This window comes from Eucalyptus grandis, chromosome 11 (genome assembly GCF_016545825.1).
Source record: "Eucalyptus grandis isolate ANBG69807.140 chromosome 11, ASM1654582v1, whole genome shotgun sequence".
In the NCBI taxonomy this organism is placed as follows: domain Eukaryota; kingdom Viridiplantae; phylum Streptophyta; class Magnoliopsida; order Myrtales; family Myrtaceae; genus Eucalyptus; species Eucalyptus grandis.
The window spans coordinates 46917864-46938695 of NC_052622.1; the positions used below are offsets into that span (position 1 = coordinate 46917864).

Sequence of the window (20832 nt, forward strand, 5' to 3'; positions counted from 1 at the left end):
TAAATTAATACACACATGTGATACATTTACTTTCAAAAGATCTCAAATTTGTGCATGTGATTGGGGGTAAATGTGGCACAAGTTTTGCCAAAATTGGGAGCAAATGTGGTGTGGGTACCCCAATTTGGAATAATTGTGTTATATATGGATTAGATTGGGAATTTTTGCGACAAAAAAAATGATTAAAGAAGAAATAACATGCATGTATTAGTTTGGGAGATTTTTTATAGAATTAACATTTTTTTAAATTAATGCAAACTTGATATGCTAATATCTCATCTAAATTCATATTCTAACTTTAATGCAATGGTCATCGAATTCCTCACTTTGAGCATTTCTCTTCGACTTAAAGTGCTGCCATCTTTCACCTCCCGCGGTCCATGTGTAAGAGGTCCGGTGCCAAGTGGCTTGTAACCCGTGAAATCCGAAAGGGAAACTGATACTATCAATCAATTCTCCTCTCGCCACTCGATATGATCGTTTTCCAAGAATGTCGAGCCATATATCTAAGAGCAACTTAAGATGCATTGATAAAAGAAAATATTTTCTATGAAAATTATTGGTATGAAAAATAGTTACTATTCATTTATTAGGTGGTTTAAGGAAAGTGATTTCTTTTTGGCCAAAAGGTTAAGTTGTTTTCCCCCAATTCAAGCTTGTTACTTTACTCCATGAAAAACAATTTTTCGCAAATCGATTAATTTTCCATCATTTGAACATAGGAAAGTCAAAAGCAGCTTTCCTATTAAATAAACAAACTCGTAAGCGCTTTTTGGATTTTGCACTCCAAATGGCACAACCTCTTTAAGGGTCCATTAAATGTTCATAGGAAATTCGACTTCAAAGTCCCGAACCGCCAGAAAATTTGGGCAAGCATACTACTTGAGAAGCTACTTTATATTGAGCATTTCTTATCTTCATTTCCATGAAAAGGTTGAGCTTCAACACCTTGTTTGGCGATGGGGAAGTTTGATACCAATAGCTTATAAAACGGGAAAATTATCAAAATAGTCATATGGCTATTATAATTTTTCCAATTCATTTATAAATCTCTTGTATTTGTGTCAATTCAATCAATTGGACAATTTTTGGCTAGTCGGCACCGCAACGAGACCAACGTTGACGTGTCAATTCTTTAATTTTTTATTCTATTTTTCAATTTTATTCCTCTTTTTTTTTTTCTATTTTCTTCTTCCTCTAGCTAGCAAGCTAGACCTCACCGGCCAAGGTCTCACCTAGCCAAGTCTAGGCAAGCTCGACCTCACCAACCACTAGGGTGGCACAGGTGCCTTGCCACCCTAATGGCCGATGAGGCCTTTAGCCGATTCGACGACTGGTTAGAGGAAGAGGAAAAGAGAGAACATAAAAAATTTAAAAAATTATATTAAAAATTGACACGTTAAATGTTGGTCGACGACAGTGTTGTCACCTAGCATCCACATCAACGTTGGCTAGTAAAAATTGGGTTGATGTACTAAATTGGCACAAATGTAAAAGGTTTTTGGCTAAATTGACAAAAAAAAAAGTTTATGACTTAATTGAAAAAACTGTAATATGTTTATAAATATTTTGGTGATTTTCTCATTATGAAGCCATAAATTCAGATTTGATCAATCTACCTGCATAAATTGAGATGTTTCATTGCTCGTGCATTTACTTTAGCAGCCGTCATCTTTGCAGATCTCAAGGATTAAGTTACTCTAAAATGAATGTGTCATGGGCCAACAGTTTCCTTGGTTGCGAACGACCCGTGCTGTGCCTACCGAGTGGAATTCGCCAAACTAGCCTTCATTCTATATTGTTCCAACGAACAATAAGTGAATAATTTCTCCGTATGATATTGTACCACGCCCAGCTTCGCTCAGGCATTTAGTTTGTCGAATGAGATAGTAGATCTCTCTAGACTCAACAACTGGTTTTGGCTTACTATGGCCTCGTCAGGAGAGCGGCATCAACTCTCGACTAGTTTGTGCACGAGAAGCCAACCCCGCCTTCAGAGTTACTAAGTGATATAATCATTCTATCTTATAACTCCTAGCATCAATCGTCCTAATACTACTCCCACGAACCAGTTGTGTTTGTCCCCTCCACTTCCTCACTCTTCACTCGATAACCCCAAGCACCGTTCACAAGTGTCACGAGTACGGGAGGATTCACGGACCGTGACATTCTCCTCCACTTAATTTCGCAGCATGCTCGTTGCGATCTATTTTGTCGCTTCCTTGCGTCCCTTAACCATTAATGCATCACATTCGGGATTTCGCATCGAATGGTCACGCTTGCCCAACAAAACAGGTTTTGCTCCGTTGGTAGCCTCTTTTGATCTCAGTTGTTCAGGCCATTCTCGATCACCCGCACAATCTTTGGCAAGTGTGGCATTTTTCGCCAATCGCATATTTTGGCAACACAATTTTTGCCTACTAAGCATCTTGACCCTAGCCAACCAAATGAATGTTCTTTCATTGTTGAAAACGTGGCAGTAGACCTCTTCTTTGAATTCACCGATTGATCCAAGAACGTTATCCATATTTAGCAAGGATTCGGTTATTCTCAAACCCAGTGTCCGCTCAGTGAGGAACCAACTCTTCCTAGTGCCCCCATTGTCATCCTAGGAGCTGAGAGCCGCGCGTTGTTCGAGCACATTTTGCCCCGGCAATTCACTCTTTGCCCTTTTAGGATCGGGTAGACCACTAGTACTTCTTAGCTCAACCCACATTGGAGCGAGGAGTTCGATTCTCCGACTCACCCACTTACCGGAGGGATTCCGCTATGATATTCACGTGTCACGGGCCGACGGTTTCCTTGGCCATGAAACGACCCGTGTGGCATCTGGTGAGTGGAATTTGCTAGGCCAGCCTTCCTTCTATAGTTGTTCTAGTGGACAATATGGTGGATAACTTCTTTGTACACTTCTATCCTTTAACTCCTAGCACCAACCTTCCTAACGCTACTTCCACGGACCAATTGTGTTCGTCCCCTCTACTTCCTCACTTTTCACTCGATAACCCCAAGCACTGCTCATAAATGTCACGAGTATGGAAGGATTTATGGAACGTGACAAATGCCTATGTGTATAGGTAAATTACATTAAGGAAAATCGATGCATAATTCTTTTATCCACTTTTGAGTCATTGGTTTGCAGCCCAAATTAGTGAATTCCATTAATTCTAACCATCGAAAGGAGGATATCGAACATCCCAAACAAACTAAAGACAACGTCAAATATTTGAAAGTAGTTTAAAAATCATATTAAATAAGATAAAAAAAAATCTCAAGACTATATTTATAAATGGGATAAGTGTTATGGAAGTCACTAAAACTTGTCATGAAAATACATTTGAGTCATAAAACTTGCAAAAAATGCAAATATTTAAAATTTGCCAAAATGTTTCTGTTTGAGTCATAAAATGACGCCGTTAGCATTTTCCGTTAAAAATGCTAACGTGGCATTTAAAATTAATTTTTATTTTTCACGGATTTTTTAAATATTTAAAAATTAAAAAGGTGAAAATTTATTTAAAAAAGAAAACAATTCAAAAAAAAATGGCAGCCTCGTTAGCCCTAGGCGCGGTGGCGGTCCTCGCCGGCCCCGGAGTGAGGGCGGCGACCCGCCAAGCTCGGGCAAGGGTGCCTAGATCTGGGCACACCGACCCTCGTGGGGGGCCGACGGCCGTCGCCCGGCCTGGGCGAGGCATTGCAGGCCCTCGTGCGAGGCTCGCCCATATCTAGCGAGCCTCGCCCGCCCCGAGCGAGGGCCGACAGGTGTCACCCAAGCCGGCGACGGCCGCCCCGACGGGCCTCGCAAGGGCCGGCATGCCTAGATCAGGCAGCCTCGCCCAAGCTTGGCGAGGGTCGGCCCCTCGCCTAGGGCGTGGGGCCTCGCCTTGGCCGAGGCGGGGTTGGCGACCCGCCGGCCCCTCCGGCGAGGCTGCCTTTTTTTTTGAATTGTTTTATTTTTAAATAAATTTTCATTTTTCTTTTTTTGGTTGAAAATAAGATAAAATGAATAAATCTAATTTTTAGTTTTTAAATGAATAAAAAATCAATAAAAAAAAAAACCACGTGGAAAATAAAATTAATTTTAAATGCCACGTCAACATTTTTAATGGAAAAATGCTAATGACGTTGATTTTATGATTCAAATGAAATATTTTGACAAAGTTTTAGATTTATTTGCATTTTTGCAGTGACTTTTTACTCAATCATTTTCGTGCTTCAAGTGACTCGCAACGACTTATCCCTTTATATATTGAATTAAAAGTTTAGGAATTATTTATGTCATTTTCTATTTATTTTGCCAGGTGGCAATTCGGATTATTTATATTGCATTTTAAGCCTTCAAATCAACACGGTTATTTAATATTAAGAAGACAATTTTTTTGAATATTTTGAGTAATATATATTGTTGCCAATTTCTCTTCGCACTAATCTATATATCTCTCTCTCTATAAATATACACATATAGATATTACGTTTACAGTGCTTTAAGTTGGTCTAATCTATAGACCACACTACGAAGATGGGCTTACTATGTGTATAGTGTTTTATACAATTTAGATAGGGCACATGCACTACAGATATTTCTATGGGCAGTAGAAACTTCTAATATACAATGTAAAATAGCTGCACATGTGAATGTAATTAGAAATAAAATTTCCCGGGTAAAAAACCATCTAAAATTTGTTTGCCATTGAAACTTCTAAATTTGGCTTATTTTGGAAACATATGTTCAGAACAAAATTTAATAAAAAATTTTGTCAATACTAGTAGCAATGTATGAAGTTTAAAAAGCTCTATAAAGGTAAAAACTTGTCTCATATTTGATTTTGGGCTTGTACTAAATTCACTTGATGGTTTCTGCAAACAAAGACTAAATCAGACGAATACATTGATAAGTCAGTATCAATTTTTCATCTTTCGTATTTTGATTTATTCATATGGATAGATATGTGTCTTCCTTTCCATGATTTTGTGTATGGGATTTATTACCCAAAAACCAGTAAAATTATATGTTAGGCATGGATATGCTTTGCTTTGGAAGATGCTTTGTCAGATGTTTAATGTTAATTCGAAGTAGGAATTGACACGTACCTTATATAGTGATAGTCCGATAAGGTGTCGATATACGGAAATAAAACCCGAAATCACCTGCCTTAAAATTAATATAGCTTCGAATGCATTTACCCTACTTTCTCGCTGCATTCTCTGTTGACCAAATAAATCGTTATGCCACGTTACTGTCATGCATGATTGACTTCGACAATTGGGGGACTCGATTTTGAGATTTTTGTCCGCGGTTTGGGATTGTTACGACTTCGGTTCATCTTTCGTCATGCTTGCAAAATTTATCCATGTCAGACCATCGTGGTGTCAGGTAAGCCGACTGCCACTAAATCAATAATTTCAAACAAAAATTTACAAATAATAGCTACATTAAAATTTCACTCAAATGTATAAAAACAACGTTATAAAAATTGGAAGAATTAAATATTATAGCTTTTAACTGAACTGATCATTTTTCCGACATGGATCAATGCCTCCAATGCTCCTTTGGGAAAATTTCAGGTGTTCAGCAAAATTTTTTGGGATCTCATTGGCTAGATGTGAGCTTTGACAAAGATAAAAACTCATGATTTTGTCTTCCCATCTTGTCCTCATTAAATTATTTAAATCCCAAATCTACCCTCACTTTTACACACAATCCTCCTCCCCTCTCTCCTCTATCATGCCATTGCTCGACCTGCCATCTCTAGCAAATTTGAAAACTCACCTATCCCCACTGCTTGACCCGCGATCGAGCCACCTACTTAAACGAGCCTAGATTTGTTCGTGACTCTTCTTTGCAGACCCAAGCCAACACTTAACAATGGGCTCCTTTCTTAGATCTGATATGTTACTTGGATCTAACCATTAACAATGAGTGTCAAGGGTTGCTGAGATTTACTCTTTGCTAGGGTCGCATTACCTTAGAGCCCTCGCTCGGGCTTATGATGGCCCTCACTCAAATCTATTTTTGCTTAGATTGGTTCATCGCGAGGCTCGCCAAGGTCACACAACCTCGTGAGGCCCTCATTCGGGCTCGTGGCGGCCCTCGCTTGAGCAGGTAAAAGTCATCGCGCTCATTGAACATAGGCAGACGATTTTGAAAGCGACGACGGGGAGCGAGACGGAGGCCGACAGCAGCGCCGATGGTGAGGGCAACGCTTCTTCGTCGGCAGGGAAGGCTCAAAGGAAGAAGATCCACACGGAGCTGGATCTGAACAAGGAAGACCGCGGGTAGTACCGACAAGAAGGAAGCGGTTGGGTTACTTACCAGTTACCATGACCATCTCTTTTGCTTTTCTTCCTTTTTACTTCGGAAATTACTTTACACAAAATATACTAAAACTCAATTATCCAGGCGCTTTTTTATTTTAGCAAATACAATTCGAGTCAAACGTCTTTAAGAAAATGACTCTGTATTTGCCCAGAGCTCCACCAAATGTAGCCATAATATACCTGTTCGTTCGTTTTTTCCCCCACACTTTAGCTAAAATAAATTGAAAATTTAGGAGTTCATTAGCTCGAAGATACTTCTTTGGTAATATTTATTAAATTTCAAGCAGGCTCTTCGAATTAATCCTGATTTGTAATAAGGCTGTGCAACAAACCCAAAAGAAAAAATAAAATTTCAGGGTTTTTTTTTAAAATTTAAAGTTCAATTATGGTTAGAGAACGACCCAAAAAAAAAAAAAAAGTTCTGGTTTGAGTTATACTGAGGTGGATAAAATTGATTTGGTTGAGTTTCGAAATTTCCCATTTCGGGATCCTTCTTAGATCATTAAATGAAGGGTGTAGGGCATTTTCAGATGATTATGAGGTATTTGAAAATTACAGTAGGCCTCGTAAATGCTTCGAATGCTAGAATGGGGATCCAGAATCTGAAATTTCAATCAAATTAAAGATTACTTCAAATTTTAAAATTAAAAAGAGCGTCTCTCTCTTCAGTTCATATTAAGATTGTTTCTGTCTGAAATGACTTAAATTAAATTGGATCGCCATTTAGAAACACTATTTATTTTACCGAATAAGGAAATTAATCAAATATCCAGCTGGCAGGAATACCACTATTCCAGGCACACCTCGCATGTGTTGGCTATGAGTAAGTATGGTCTAGATACAATTTACTACACCATAAGCAATTACGAATTTGTGAGACCCACGGTGATTTCATTACAATTTCTGGACAAATATATTTTTATATCCCCGAAAAATACATGTCACCGTTAACTATATAATAGTATACTCATACGTAATTTCTATCACTTTTCTTTCGCATTTTTGCTCTCGATTTTTTTTCATCTTCTCTTCAGCTTTCATGAGTCACCTGTGGTCACCCCCAACTTGATCGAGCTCTAAGAACAAAGTAAGTCGATTTCTTTTCAAGATTTATCTTTGGAGACACGATCGCTGTGGTTTGGACAAGGTCCTAAAATGGCAGGATCGAGCAACCGAGGAGCGAAGCTGTACCATGAGACGCGGCGTGACAGGTCGACTCCTTCTGCCGTGCACTGCCTCAACGCACTGCTACAGGGGCCTCTCTTCGGTGAATCTGATTTGACAGCAATCACGATCAAGCTCGACCGAAAGGAGCATCTCAATTTAAAAGCGAGAATTCAACCTCTCAGTACTCCTCCGTCATTTTTGGTTTCGGCTTCGGCTTCCAGGTCGAGGTTTACCCAACTTATTGATTCTCTAATTGATTCCTTTCTTTTCTTTCGCTTCTATCGAAGTCAAGAAACAAGACCATTAAGATTCGAAAGGCCCCTCATTCAAATTTTAGGGAGGCCCTTTGATACTTTAAATGGAACTCATTTAATTAGATGTAGATTATTTTCCTCATTTTGAAGAAAAAATTTGCACTTTTTCTCATTAATCAATGCATGTCAGATACGATGACGATGGTGGATTTTTTATTTATTATTTTTCTTGAATAATCAATTTCACTCGTAAGGTTAAATAATATTTTTCTAGCAATTGCAGGTCTTGCAAGAGGCCTTAAAAACACGGGATATACAAATCACCCCACTTCACCCCCAGAATGCTAGGAAATCCCTGATTGATTTTGAGCAGGAGAGTGCCCTCATTTGTCTCCGGGACTATAAGGAAGATTGGACCTGCGTCCGGAAGGTGGACGGCGAGTGGTACGAATTCGACTGCCACTACGAGGCGCCGGAGCACGTGCCCGATTTTTATGTGCCTGCCTACATTGACTCCCTCGAACGCACCTCGGCTGGACCGTCACTATCTTCATCGGGGGAAATTGCTGAAACGAGCACCAAGCCGGCGGGTCAAGCTCGCAGCGGCAACGATGGCACTCGGTCGCCACCTGGAAGATGGTGCCAAGGGGATAGGGACGGTGGGTGCGCGCGATGCAATGAGGTCTGAAGTGGATTATTTTCCTTTCTCCAGTCTGTTCCATCAATGGAGGGTTAGCTTAGGATTTTGATTGCAATGATCGTGTTCTATCAACGAGATGAGATGATAAGTCAAAATGAAGCATGGCATTTTCTCGACAAAAGAGTTCGTACATTAATAGTCGAGGGGCGTAATTAGATTTTCTCTGTACTGTATTCAACCTTGGATGAGTTCGAATATATACTAATATTTTTTGCCGAAGATGTCCATATGGCTACTTTGCCATATGGAGATGTCACGATGATTTTCAAGGCACTTTTTTTTTTTTTTTTTTTGCAAGAAAACAAGGTGGCCGTTGAGATTCCGTTCGGAATAAGGTCAAACTCACTCTTAATTGCGACAAACAACCCAGCAGTAAAGGATCGGAAAAAAAAAAAATTACTTCCATCTTGTCGTCCTTCACCATCACGACCACAACCTTACTGTCCGGTCCGTCGCGATCACCCCGCCGCTGATGTAGCCGACTCTAGCTCATGATTCGCTCACAGCCACCCAACCACCAACTCTCTTCCATGACACCCCGGCCGCCGCTCCATTGCACGATTGGCGAGCCCATGACTGGTCCATATCCGGCATCGTTGTCCTTGGTATGGCTCCGGAGGTTGCGCCGTCATTAACCGAGCCAAATTTCGCTCTGCCAAAGATGCAAAGCCAGATTTAGCCCCGCCGTGGCCTGCAGCTCCTCGACGATGGTGGGAGCACAACCTTGACCGACGCAGCTGTCGACGGAGCCTCCATAATCGGAACGTGCGGAGACAGGGAACGAACTTAAGACCTTGCAAACCATGGCGCGGTAGTTCAGATAGGGATGCAATATAGGCAGCGTCGGCGGGGCGACATAGGTGGATCTTTGAGGGGGAGAGATTGATTTGCATTAGCTCAAGAGGCTCAGCATGTATGTATTAATAAGAATTCTTCTAAAGTTGCTGTTGGAGAAGAAAACTACTCAATGTGGGTATTCAAAAGTGAAAGTGAATATATGCATTTTTATGAATAATGTCGATTTTTTTTTCTAACGAGTCTGAATGGGCATCACGTATAAGAACATTGAAATTAAAGTACAATTCGTGCCAAAGGGATGCGACCCCATTGACACGTCCTGGTAATATGAATGTCTAGACATGCTGACAAAGTACGAGTAAATTTGCCGTACTGGCCTTGCTTCGGCAGATAAATCACGACATCGTCGTCAACTCCAAACGCAGTACCTCCACGGTTGGTAACAAGGCCTCGCCTCGGCCAATCTGTGTTACTTTCTCCCGTGTGTTACCTTTGATGGTCCGTTTGATTTGACTGTGAGAAAATAGGCTTGGAAAAATAAAAATATCTTTAAAATAAAGAAAATTTTCAAAATATTATACTATTTGATAAATTATAATCTTAAATAGTATTGAAAAATAACTTTTGTGTGAATACCATTTAGTAAAATCCACATTGATAAATGGCTTTTACCATTCTTTTTAAATCTAAAAATTAAATATGGTGGAGATAAATCTACATAACATTCGGAAAATTACTGGACGGCCACCCGCTACTCGAGGTTGTGTGAACCTCAAGTAGGCGACCCTAAGGTTGCGTGACTTTTAGGCATTGCCTCGAGTCGCATGATCAAAGCGCATGAGGTTGCACTCCCAAGTGTTGTTGCGTGATGCAAGTGATGTTGCCTGAGTTGTAAGTCGCATCACCCTAGGTAGTGGTTGCCAGGGAGGTGCAACCCCTAGGCGACAGTGGTGGTTGTTAGATCTTAGGTGGCGGATCAAGGAAGAGGGATGGTTGGGGAAGAAGATGAATAGGCAGATGAACAGTAGACTTTGCATATTCAAAGAGTTAAAAACCCAAAGTAAATCCCTATCTATATTAGATTTTCAGCATTTGGAATGTTAACATTTGGCTGAGAAATCTAAAATATACTTACCAAATGCTTTTGTATTTTCAAAGAGGTTTTAGAGGCCCAAAGCTCATTACAAAAACTAAACCAAATGAGGCTTGTTCAGCCAAATTCACGCAATGACGTTGTTAGGAAATGCCGAGTAACAATCTGTTCCAAGCCATCCCATAGCGTAAACAGCCAAATGAATTGCGCTGTTATATGCAAAGTCAGCCTGAGCAAATGCAACATCCCGTTTTCAACTCAGCAAATACACGGAATTAGATTGCTTGAAGTGTGATTCACTGTGCTGCCATCATTGAAAGTACAGTTGAATACACGATGGAAATTAGCCAGAAGTGACTGGATCGAGGAAGCCGATGTCATGACATGAGGTATTCCATTAAAATCCCGCGCAACTTGTTGTATTTTTTAATTCGAGAAAGTACCTTCGCCCCTTGGATCGCGTCCGACGTCTTCTTCACAACGGATGAAATAAGCCATCCTAGAGGACCGATCAACCACCGCAAAAACCGAGTCCAAGCCTCGCTCAGCAATCAGCATTGCGTAAAACACAGAACAAAGTCCACGGATGGGATCCTCCAAAACATCCTCCGGAAGAGCGAACGGAAGGAGCGTATAGGAGCCAATGTACAGCCTGACGCCCCTTCTTTATCGGGCCAACGTTAAATCCAGAAAAGCTTCTCGCTCAAGGACGAACGAGGAGGAACTCCAAGCCGATTCCCCTTCTCCAACAGGCTGTCAAAGGACATTACTCCCCTGGTAAAATGAGGGTTTCACGCAATCTCGATTTGAAAAAGCGTCTTCTATCTACGTTCCGAGGATAAAAATGGGTATCTCAACTTGGTGAGAGGACGTCCACTTTTGCCCGCGTACTGGCTTTTTTTTTTTTTTATTCCATTCCTAATACTTCCTTTTTCAATTTACAATCAACTTCAATCAAAAAAGTAAAGTAAATCTATACATGAAAATTAATCGGTTTTTCGCATGATGAAATTACTGTTAGACAGTAAAAGAAATCTATATTTTGGTTATAATGGAGAATGATTTATATTCTTTATGTGAATACCAAATTCAAAAAGTGATACTCAATTTTCCTTTCCAACATTGCCGCATTACATGAGTAAATCATCGGCATCAATCATCTTCGTCCTTCGGACACGAATCGCGCGAACAGTCGAAACCCACGACTTTAATGGCGAAGAGGGGTGAATAATTAAGAGCATCCGCAGCTCAATTCAACGCTACGGATTTGGGGCATTAATAATCTTCGGAACATCTTCATTTTAGGACGGATGAGACTGTCATAAATCCATGGGCATTTTCCCTCCTTTTCTTTTCTGGCACATCCCCTCCAATCCGACAAAATCCCCCAGCCAGCGCACTGTCCGAACGAGGAAAAACTGCGAAGCGCGCTTTTCGTTTTCGACTCTTTTCACGCCCCTGAAAAGCAAACATTTCGAGAGAGAGAGAGAAATAGAGTTGGCGCCAACTGGCGAAGAGGGAATGGGGAGGAACTCCAAATTTCAAATCTCTTCCAAATCCAGAATTCGTATTATTTAATGAGAAGACTCCGTGCTTCGATGCGACTTTTTCTGCAAGGAGTCGCTCCAGCCCACGTAAAGCAGAGATCCCATCCATCGTTGGCTTTTCCGATCTCTCTCTCTCTTCTCCGTCTTTCTCTCTCTCTCTGCGTCGGAGCGGAAGACGCAGCGTCGTCCCGCATGGCCGTCCCTTCTAGCTCTCGCCAGAGTCGCCAGAGCGAGGTCTCTCCCTGTGCGCGGAAGGAGAAGAGCCAGAGCCAGAGCCAGAGCCAGAGCAAGAGGAAGGAGGGCGACGGCGGCGGCGGCGACGGGTCGAGCATTGCCAAGCGCAACAGCAACCCCGGAGTTCGAGTCGTCGGGGGCCGAATCTACTGCCCTTTTAATGGCAAGACGTGCCACCAGGTAAAATTGAGCTTTGCTCGCTCGAATTCGTGCTCGTCCGGTGTTGTTCTCTCTTGGTTCGGTGATTGTTCTGCGAGGTCGTGGTGGCAGGATCTTGCGTTTTCGTTCTTTCAGTTTGTTGAATCTTGCGTTTGAATTTCTAGAGTCTTGGTTTGTCGTTGGAGGATGACGATGTTTTACGGAGCGTGAAACGGTGGTTACCGTGGACGCTTGTTCACTGCCGTATCCCTTTTCTTTTGCCCGTGGCTTTTTCTGCTTGTGCGCGGCTGTTGCGCCAATGCTTGATTTTGGGTACTGAAAATGAAAGCGATGTGAAACCATTTTTCACTGCATTCTTTGGGAAATTTCGGTGTTGACTTCCCTCTTTTTTTTTTTTTTTCCTGGCTGTTTGAATGTTACAGTGCCGTCAGAAGACGTTGGATTTCACAGCTGCTTGCAGAAACATGAAAGGAGACAAGCAGTGTACCATTAAGTTTTGTCACAAGTGCCTCTTGAACAGGTTAGAATGGCGGATGTTTTGTTTGTCTTTATGTCGATCGTTTGGATATGCATTTATGTCAATAGTGGTATGATCCATTTGGCGATCCGTTGTGTTTTTGTTTTTTTCAAATCTAAGATATGGAGAGAAAGCGGCAGATGTGGCATTTTATATTATTTAGTCCCCACCAAGTGTCTTCATTGAGCAACATAGAAATTTTGTTGTGTTGTCTTCGTTTGGACCATGGTGGCGTGGAAATATTTTGAGTTCCTATCTCCCCAACGCAGCCAATTTATACAGGCCTCATTCCCAATGTCCTCCAACGCCAAAAGCCGCTCCAATATTTTTTATTTCTTGGCGTTCCTTTTTGTTGGAAAATTCAAAGTCCCCATTTGTGATATCAATGAGTTTCTTTTGAACTTCTAATTTGGAAGAGGTAGAAAATTTAGTTTTGCTCCATGCTGTCAATTCCCTTGTTACATGCTTTATATTTTACGGGACAAGGTTGTTTGATAGAATGATTTCCAACAACGTTTAATAATCTCCCCACTCTTCTTCCTCATCTAGTAGGCTTCCAAACTTGAATTCCTTCCTTTTTTTCTCCCTGCTTAGGGAAGTCTGGGGAGCCGATAAAAAGTGGGCTGTGGTGCAGACCAACCGTTGGGAGGGCCACCACTTCAGCATTTGGGAAGGTAATTCTCCACTCCATTGTACATAATGCTCTATCTAGCCTCTTCTTCACTAAATTTTCACCATCTCTATGGCCCAAGTAAAAGCACAACCTTTGTATCAATATCATTAAGGAGCAATCATTAAGCATTTCGAAAGGCTGCTATTGATGTTGATGACTTCTTCCTAGCCTTCTCCCAACTATATAGGATTTCATTAAAGTCCCTCACAAAGCCATGGATGGGTTGTTGGAGTGCAAATCCCGTATCTTTTGCCATAATAGTCTCTCTGTAAAAGTTGTGGAAGCATGTATGAAAGTAACTCTCATAATGTATGCCACTTGAAAGATCCTTGCATTCCACATCCATATATTCAAACTCGATTTTATTTTAACATCCACCTTTTCATTCCACATAAGCACCAAGCCATCAGCTGTGCGATTGGTTGCTCTATAAACATATGCGGAATCGTAGTTTTCTTCTAATTTTATCTACCATCGTCTCCTTGTTTTGGTCTCCAACAAAAAGACCATATTGGGCCATTCTTGAACCATTAAGGCTCTAATTTCTTGGACTGTCGGGGTTGCCCAACCCCAGCGGTTCAGGCTAGGATCTTCATGGCATTTTGGTGGCTTATTAGGGCTAGCCACTAAAGCCCAATCCCCCTCTTTACCAATTGGACGGGGGTCTCTAATAACTCCATTTCATCAAGAACAAAAGAGCTAGTAAATTCTACTCTTTTATGTTTTTGCTTGTTGATACTTCAGCATTCTTAACATCACATCCTGTAGGTTTTATCCCTTCATTAGGGCCTTCTAGGTACAATATTTGTTTTCCACGCCCCTCTTTTACTACTGTACTTTTATCTCCTTCCTCGCTGCCTCCTTTGAAGATGGGCTGTCAACTCTTTTTTGTTAGGGTTGGTATTTGTCTTAGCTTCGCCCAAGCAACAACTTCCATATTGGTGTCATTAAGGGAGTTTCGGGGGCTGATTCTTCTTCTTTACGATTTGGATCAGCCTTACCATAAATGCTTCCCAATGTGGACTACAATCTCTTACTTCCACTGACAAGGTCGTACTTACCAACCTTGTTAGCTGCCCAATTAGTTGTTTCATATGGTATCTCTTCACAATATGATGCATAGTGCCCGATTCAACCATGAGTAAGCGAAGTAGAGGGGAGACATTTATATTTGAATTCCACCCATAGATTCTTGTTCAGTTTTCTAAAGCCCACATTTTGGGAGGGGCTGAAAGTTCAACTTCACTTTGACTTTCAGGTTTTATAGGGGCTGATTCCTCGGACTCTAGTTGTATTTCCTTGACTTCTCCCACTTTACCAGCAGCATCAGAAAATACTTCTTCTATGAGCCATCCAGGTAAACCAATACACCCAAAAAATAAGATATGGAAAAATCATAGCGAGTGTTTTGGGATTTACGGCCCCATTGCTTTAACACTAATAAGTTGCTAGCAAAGGACCATGGTCCAAACTTCAAAACTCTCTCCTTATCTTCCTCTAATTCAAATCTGAAGGAAAAAAAAGCCCTGGTTCTTTCTTGTGTACACACAATAGCCTCTGTTTTTCACGCTTTTATCCTTAGTGTTCTTGAATGCTAGAAAGTTCACATTGGGTTTTTCGAGTATAGCTTACCGAGAAGTATGACTACATTACATTCGTTTGTTGGGAGGGATTTCTTGTTGCACTTCAACCACATCACTTTTCGACCATAAATAGCCTAAACTTTGCAGGGCAGCAAGGCGACGTTGATTCTCATCCGGTGCTCCATACGGCAGCATATTACAAGCTTTCTACTAGTTGAGGTTTGTGGTTTTGGAGAATGAAGAATGAAGGTTTGTGGTAGTATACGAAGGCATAGGCAGATTCCTTCAGCGCTATGAGATCTAGCGAAGGGGTTAGGGTTTGTTCCGGTGGAGAGGAATTTAGGGTTTGCTGGATGGGTATCCATGGCGTGTAGAGGGAAAATGCTACATTTGGAGGACAAAAAAGGATTCTTAGGGGTTTATGGTGTGGCGGTGAAAGCTTCCATAGAATCGGAAGGGAATCTCTACCCGAGAGGCAGGCTCTACGATGCAGAATTATTTGAGAATGTTCTGAAAGATAAGATGAATGATTGATTTTCACAATACTTTCTTCGAACAAATCATGATGGGGCTTCAATTTTCTTTGAAGCGTTGAAAACATAGGAGTAATGATTATGTCCCATACATACTTAACTATGGCACCAAAGTTGGAAACTCCATTGATCCTTGAATGATTGCGTCTTGACACTTTGGAGAATGCATTCTTAAGTATGGATTTGGGCTTTTATTTCTTGGAATAATATATGATCTTGATGGACGTTTGGTCATTTCCAAAGAAACATTTGCTGCATATACCGCTGAAACTTCTATTGTTTTTGGAGTTTATAGTAGAATCAAGTGTTGAACGCATAGTAAAGGCCGATATCTTGCCATGAGGAGATCGCTAAGAGGAAGCAAAAGTTGAGCTCGTTAATATATCCAGGTTGGACCCACTACACTTAAAAGTTTAAGCCAATAAGTTCTGAGCCAACTAGGATATATTAACTGGTATACACCACATCAATTCTCCGATGTAGAATTTCCTTAATACAACTTACTTGCACATATATCCTAACAATTTCTTCCTCACATGTGAGCTTAGTACTAAAATTGTTCCCCCTTAATTCAAGTAACAATCTCTTTCTCACATGTGAGCTCAGTGTTAGGGTTGTCCCCCTTAATTCAAGTATTCTTCTGCATCAACTTATCTTAAGTTGAATCCCTATGGGCCCGCATTGCTACACACAACATCTACTTGCCTAAAAACCACAATCATCGGCTCTAATATCATTTGTTGGTATGCATAGTAAAAGTATGATACCTTTGCATGGGGAGATCGCTAGAGAGCCCATATTCGAGCCTCTTAATATATTTAGTTGGATCCATACTCACTCGAAAGAATAAGTTATGAGTCGATTAGAGATGTAAATTACTCTACATCATATCAATTTTTCCATTGTGAGATTCTCCTAATACACCTCATTCATATGTGCATTCTAACATCAAGAGGAAGACAAAGAAAGAATTTTTGCAAACTTTAACCTCTTTCATTCAACCACAAAAAAAAAAAAAAAAAAAAAACACGTGCGTCTTCCCTTCTTTTATATCATTGTTTGGTGGAATTTGCTTGCCATATAGAGATGGGCCGATCACTACAAAGAGCGTTGTTAGGAAGTTTTATGAATATGTCCTCTTATTACAATTCCATCCCATATTTAATTTGTATGTCGTGGTCAATATCATTCTTAATTTGTATCTCATTGCGATATCAATTGACCAAATGCATAGGTATTGCCAAGTGTGATCCATTCATTGAGAGGACTAGACTAAGTTTACGATCATCCATCTTCGGTCAGACATTTTTATTTTTGATGATGATGTCCTTGCCCCCAAAAAAACCCCATTACAAGCTAGGCCATTGCTAGCAAAAATAGTCTTTTGAACTCTTTGGATCCATGTACTTTTGTTATGTTTGGTCGTTTAGATTTCTAATTAAAAGATAGGACTAAATAGGATATGATATGAAATCCTGGAATTTTTTTATATCAAAGGTGAATCTCAATATTAAAGCAAATATATTCACATTATATATCAACGGCATATCATTGTAAATGCACCTAAAAGTTTATAAACGGAGATGGTGAAAAATTTTCGACACTATTCCCAATTTATTTCTATTTTCTTTTTTATTTTATTTTCCTCATTTTTAAATTATTTTCTTTTATTACTTATTTTTTTCCCCTTCCATCATTCTTTAATAAAATTTTATTAAATAGTAAACTATACTAATATACCAACAATACAAAAATATCTAAAATTTGTAATTAATATAAATATATAATTTATAGATTGAATGTATATTATAAGATAGAATTTAAGTTGAATACATAAATAAAATAAGATTAATTTTAAAAAATTATTTTTTATTTTTATTTCTTAAATTAGAATTCAAATATTATTTATATTAAAATTTAACTTTAATTTTGTTAATTTAATAAGTTTGTTATTCAAGAAAATAACTTTCCTTTTATAGATATTAGAAATCTATCCACTTTTATCTTATTTCTTCCATAGGATAATTTTATTCAGTTTATATCTTTTATATCCAACTTTATCCTATCCTAAGCAAGCACCAAATTTAAGATAGGATAATTCATATCCTATTTCAAATTTTATCTTGATTGCCAAACAGAGTTTTGAGTTATCATTGTGACTAGTTTTTTTGTAATTTAGCGATTATGCACTTGCTTTCATAATTTTGCCATTGCACTGATCGGGGGCGTTCGTAGTCACAAATTAGGAAGTGCTCGCTCTTAAAATTTGAAGCGTCATTCGGATTTTTAACCATTTGAGATAATGACCACATTCCATGCAAATGCTAAAGCCTTCTGAGAATACATTAGCTATGATAAATTCTTGAAACTACTTTCATGGATGATGAATTGTATAAATATTCACATAATATCCTGCAGGTACAAATTAATAAGGGGGAGCAAATGGCAACTTCTTTAGGCCAAGCCTATAAAACATGTCAAAGAATGGATGACATAGTTAGAAACCCTAATTCTCAGCTGAGACCATCAAGGCCGTCGTCTTCGTGAAGCTCACTTTCAACGTAGCAACCGACATCCTCTTTGACACCAGAATGAGTTCACCAAGGAGAGACCCGGCGATTTAAGTCTTGCCTTCAAGGCCATCTGGTCTCTCCCCATTGAGCCCCTCCCGGGCAGCGTCTTTCAAGGCTTCGAATCAGGTCGAGGATCGTGGACTGCATTTTGCCAATTTGAGAACGGGAAGGAGGAGTTTCAAAAGCAGAGGCAATTCCGATGCTAAAGAACAACGTGATAAGCTGCTTGCTAGCATTGAGGGATGAGAATGAAGAACCAATCGATGAAGAGACGATTTGTGGACAATCTTATCGTGTTGGCGATAGCGAGTCACGATACTCGGCAATCTCCTTTTGAGCCTGATGATATGGAAGTTGCAAGAGATTCTGAGGTCTATAAAACGGGTGAAATATATCCCCCTGTCCGATAATAGTTTAGATAGGTTTATCATTACTTATGTTATTATCCAAATCACACTAAATTTCTCGTGCTCATTAAAGTGTATCGTCAATCTAAAAACTTGAACCAAACAATTAATTGAAGGTTTGCGACAATTTGAATGGATGCTCAGATACTATGTTAAATTTCTAGATCCGATATTTATATTAACGGTTCACTGGTGATCGGTTTTGATGTAATCCTCGTTTTTATACAGAGCTTGAGGAAATATTGAAGGGAAGAGAGAGAAAGGAGGACTTAGCTGGGGCGACATACAAAAGACGAGATACACAGAGAGTTGCTCGATAGTTGATGAGGCTCATCCCTCCAGTGTTTGGTAACTTTGAAAAGCACCCAAAGACATCCGCTTTCAGTGGCTGAAATTCCCAAGGCTGGCAAGCAACATTTCTCTGGTTGATTACGGGAAAAAAAATGAAAAGCAAAATTACCTTTGTATATACTGAATTAATGTGAAAAAAATATGAAAAAGAAAACAAAAAATCTCAAACTATATCCACCACTATACAAATGTCCCAAAAAAATTTTCTTGGAGTCACTAAAAATCACAAAACTTGCCTATTGTGACACAAATGCCCCCAAACTTTTTCCTATGTCATAAAAAAACTCAAAACAATACCAGAGTGAAAAGATATACATGAGATAAAGTGAAATAGGGTATATATAAGTTTAGGCTTTTTCAGGACACATAAATAGTTTGGGTATTTGTGTCATAGTAGGCACAAGTTTAAAACAGGCACAAAAAAAATGGGGATATTTGTATCATAATGGGTATAGCTTGAGATCTTTTATGGTATTTGCCCCTTTTCAATAGTTGTCAAATCTTTTTAATCACTCATTTGATGTCAAATGATCTGAATTTGCAAAGGTGTCCATCCCTTGCAAATGAAAAATGTACTCATAAAAAATGTTATCGAGGAATTAGGTATTATGGGTAGCGTGCGGAACGCACATGAACACTAACATATTTGAGAGACCGAACGGGTTTGAATTGTCTAGCTTCGAGCACATTGAGGCCGATCCGCCTTCACCTATGTCCCCTGCAGGGAGCCAGACTCCAGACGTGTATCGGGAACGAGTTTGCGGGGAGTGGAGACACTCGGTGGTGCACAACTTGGTGATAGGGTAGTGGTCCTGGGCCGGAGGAGGTCATAATTCGCCATATCATGCCTTATCCTCCATGGACCTGCCGATCAAGATCCAGGCCCAGAAAAGCTCCCTAAGTGAAGTGTTGTTAAGCATAAAAATGCACGTAGATTTAATCTACCAAGTATCAGCAAAACTAAAAAAATAAAAAATCTACCAAGTCTCTGTTAGGCGAAAGCACTACCTTGTATATAAGACATATTATAACTATATATTTTTGATGTGGAACTAAATTAATAGTTTAAATGGATGGGAACGCAAATAAATATATCGAAGAGGTAGAGGATCTCATTCCATTTTGGGGGTAATTTAACATAATTAAATTACCCTCCTTCAATACTAAGTTGAATCAGTCCCAATCGCATCACAGGATTTGGACCCTCAAGCTATGTCTCTGATTTAAGTTTCGCCACCTTCTTTTAGCTTTAATTATCTTGCTGATCATTTTCTCAAAGGACCCAGAAAGACAAAGGCTTCCAAAAGATTCTCTGGATGATCGGAGAAACCCTCAGTTTTATATAAGCTCAAAGGACGGGCACGGCGCAAAATGGGTGGAGGAGAGGATTTCCAAGCACGGGTTCTGTATTCAGGGCCTCTTTAATGGTTTCGCCAACGATATTGATCATCAGCCAAGCTGGCGAACCAAGTTTATACTCGCTATGGATAATGGTCCTCGTGTCTAAACAACCCCTCAAAATCCAAAAATATCGGCAACGACAACAATCTTTTGAACCCACTAGATCTAGGTAATTATCAGAAAATTGTTCATAAAGTCTTAAACTTGTTGACCCTTTGTTAATCCGGTTATAAATCTTTTAATTTACAATTGAGTCCTAAGTCTTTCGCATTTTGCCAATTGAGTCAATCCGTTACATATTAGCTGAAAATCGGTAATGTGGACGTCGATAGTGTCACATAGGACAACAAACACCATCGACCCTCACCAGGCTTGGAAGGAAAAAATAAATATAGAAAGAAAATTATAAATAAATAAATAAATAATAAAAAAGTCAAACAAAATTATTTCATAAATTTTCTACGTCAACGCCGACCGTGTTACGTAGGATGATTGGCATCCGCGTCAATAAATTTTAGCTTTAA

The 20832-nt window shown here is 39.7% G+C and overlaps 2 protein-coding genes across 2 annotated transcripts; both read left to right on the forward strand.

Moving 5' to 3' along the window:
• Window positions 1–7473: 7473 nt before the first annotated feature.
• Window positions 7474–8427, forward strand: LOC120289971 (ataxin-3 homolog). Its single transcript, XM_039305392.1, has 2 exons — window positions 7474–7686; window positions 8023–8427. The coding sequence occupies exons 1-2, from the start codon at window positions 7474–7476 to the stop codon at window positions 8425–8427; spliced, it is 618 nt and encodes a 205-aa protein (XP_039161326.1).
• A 3524-nt stretch (window positions 8428–11951) lies between these two features.
• Window positions 11952–12950, forward strand: LOC120289972 (cell division cycle-associated 7-like protein). Its single transcript, XM_039305393.1, has 3 exons — window positions 11952–12291; window positions 12693–12790; window positions 12908–12950. The coding sequence occupies exons 1-3, from the start codon at window positions 12070–12072 to the stop codon at window positions 12948–12950; spliced, it is 363 nt and encodes a 120-aa protein (XP_039161327.1). The 5' UTR covers window positions 11952–12069.
• Window positions 12951–20832: the final 7882 nt, after the last annotated feature.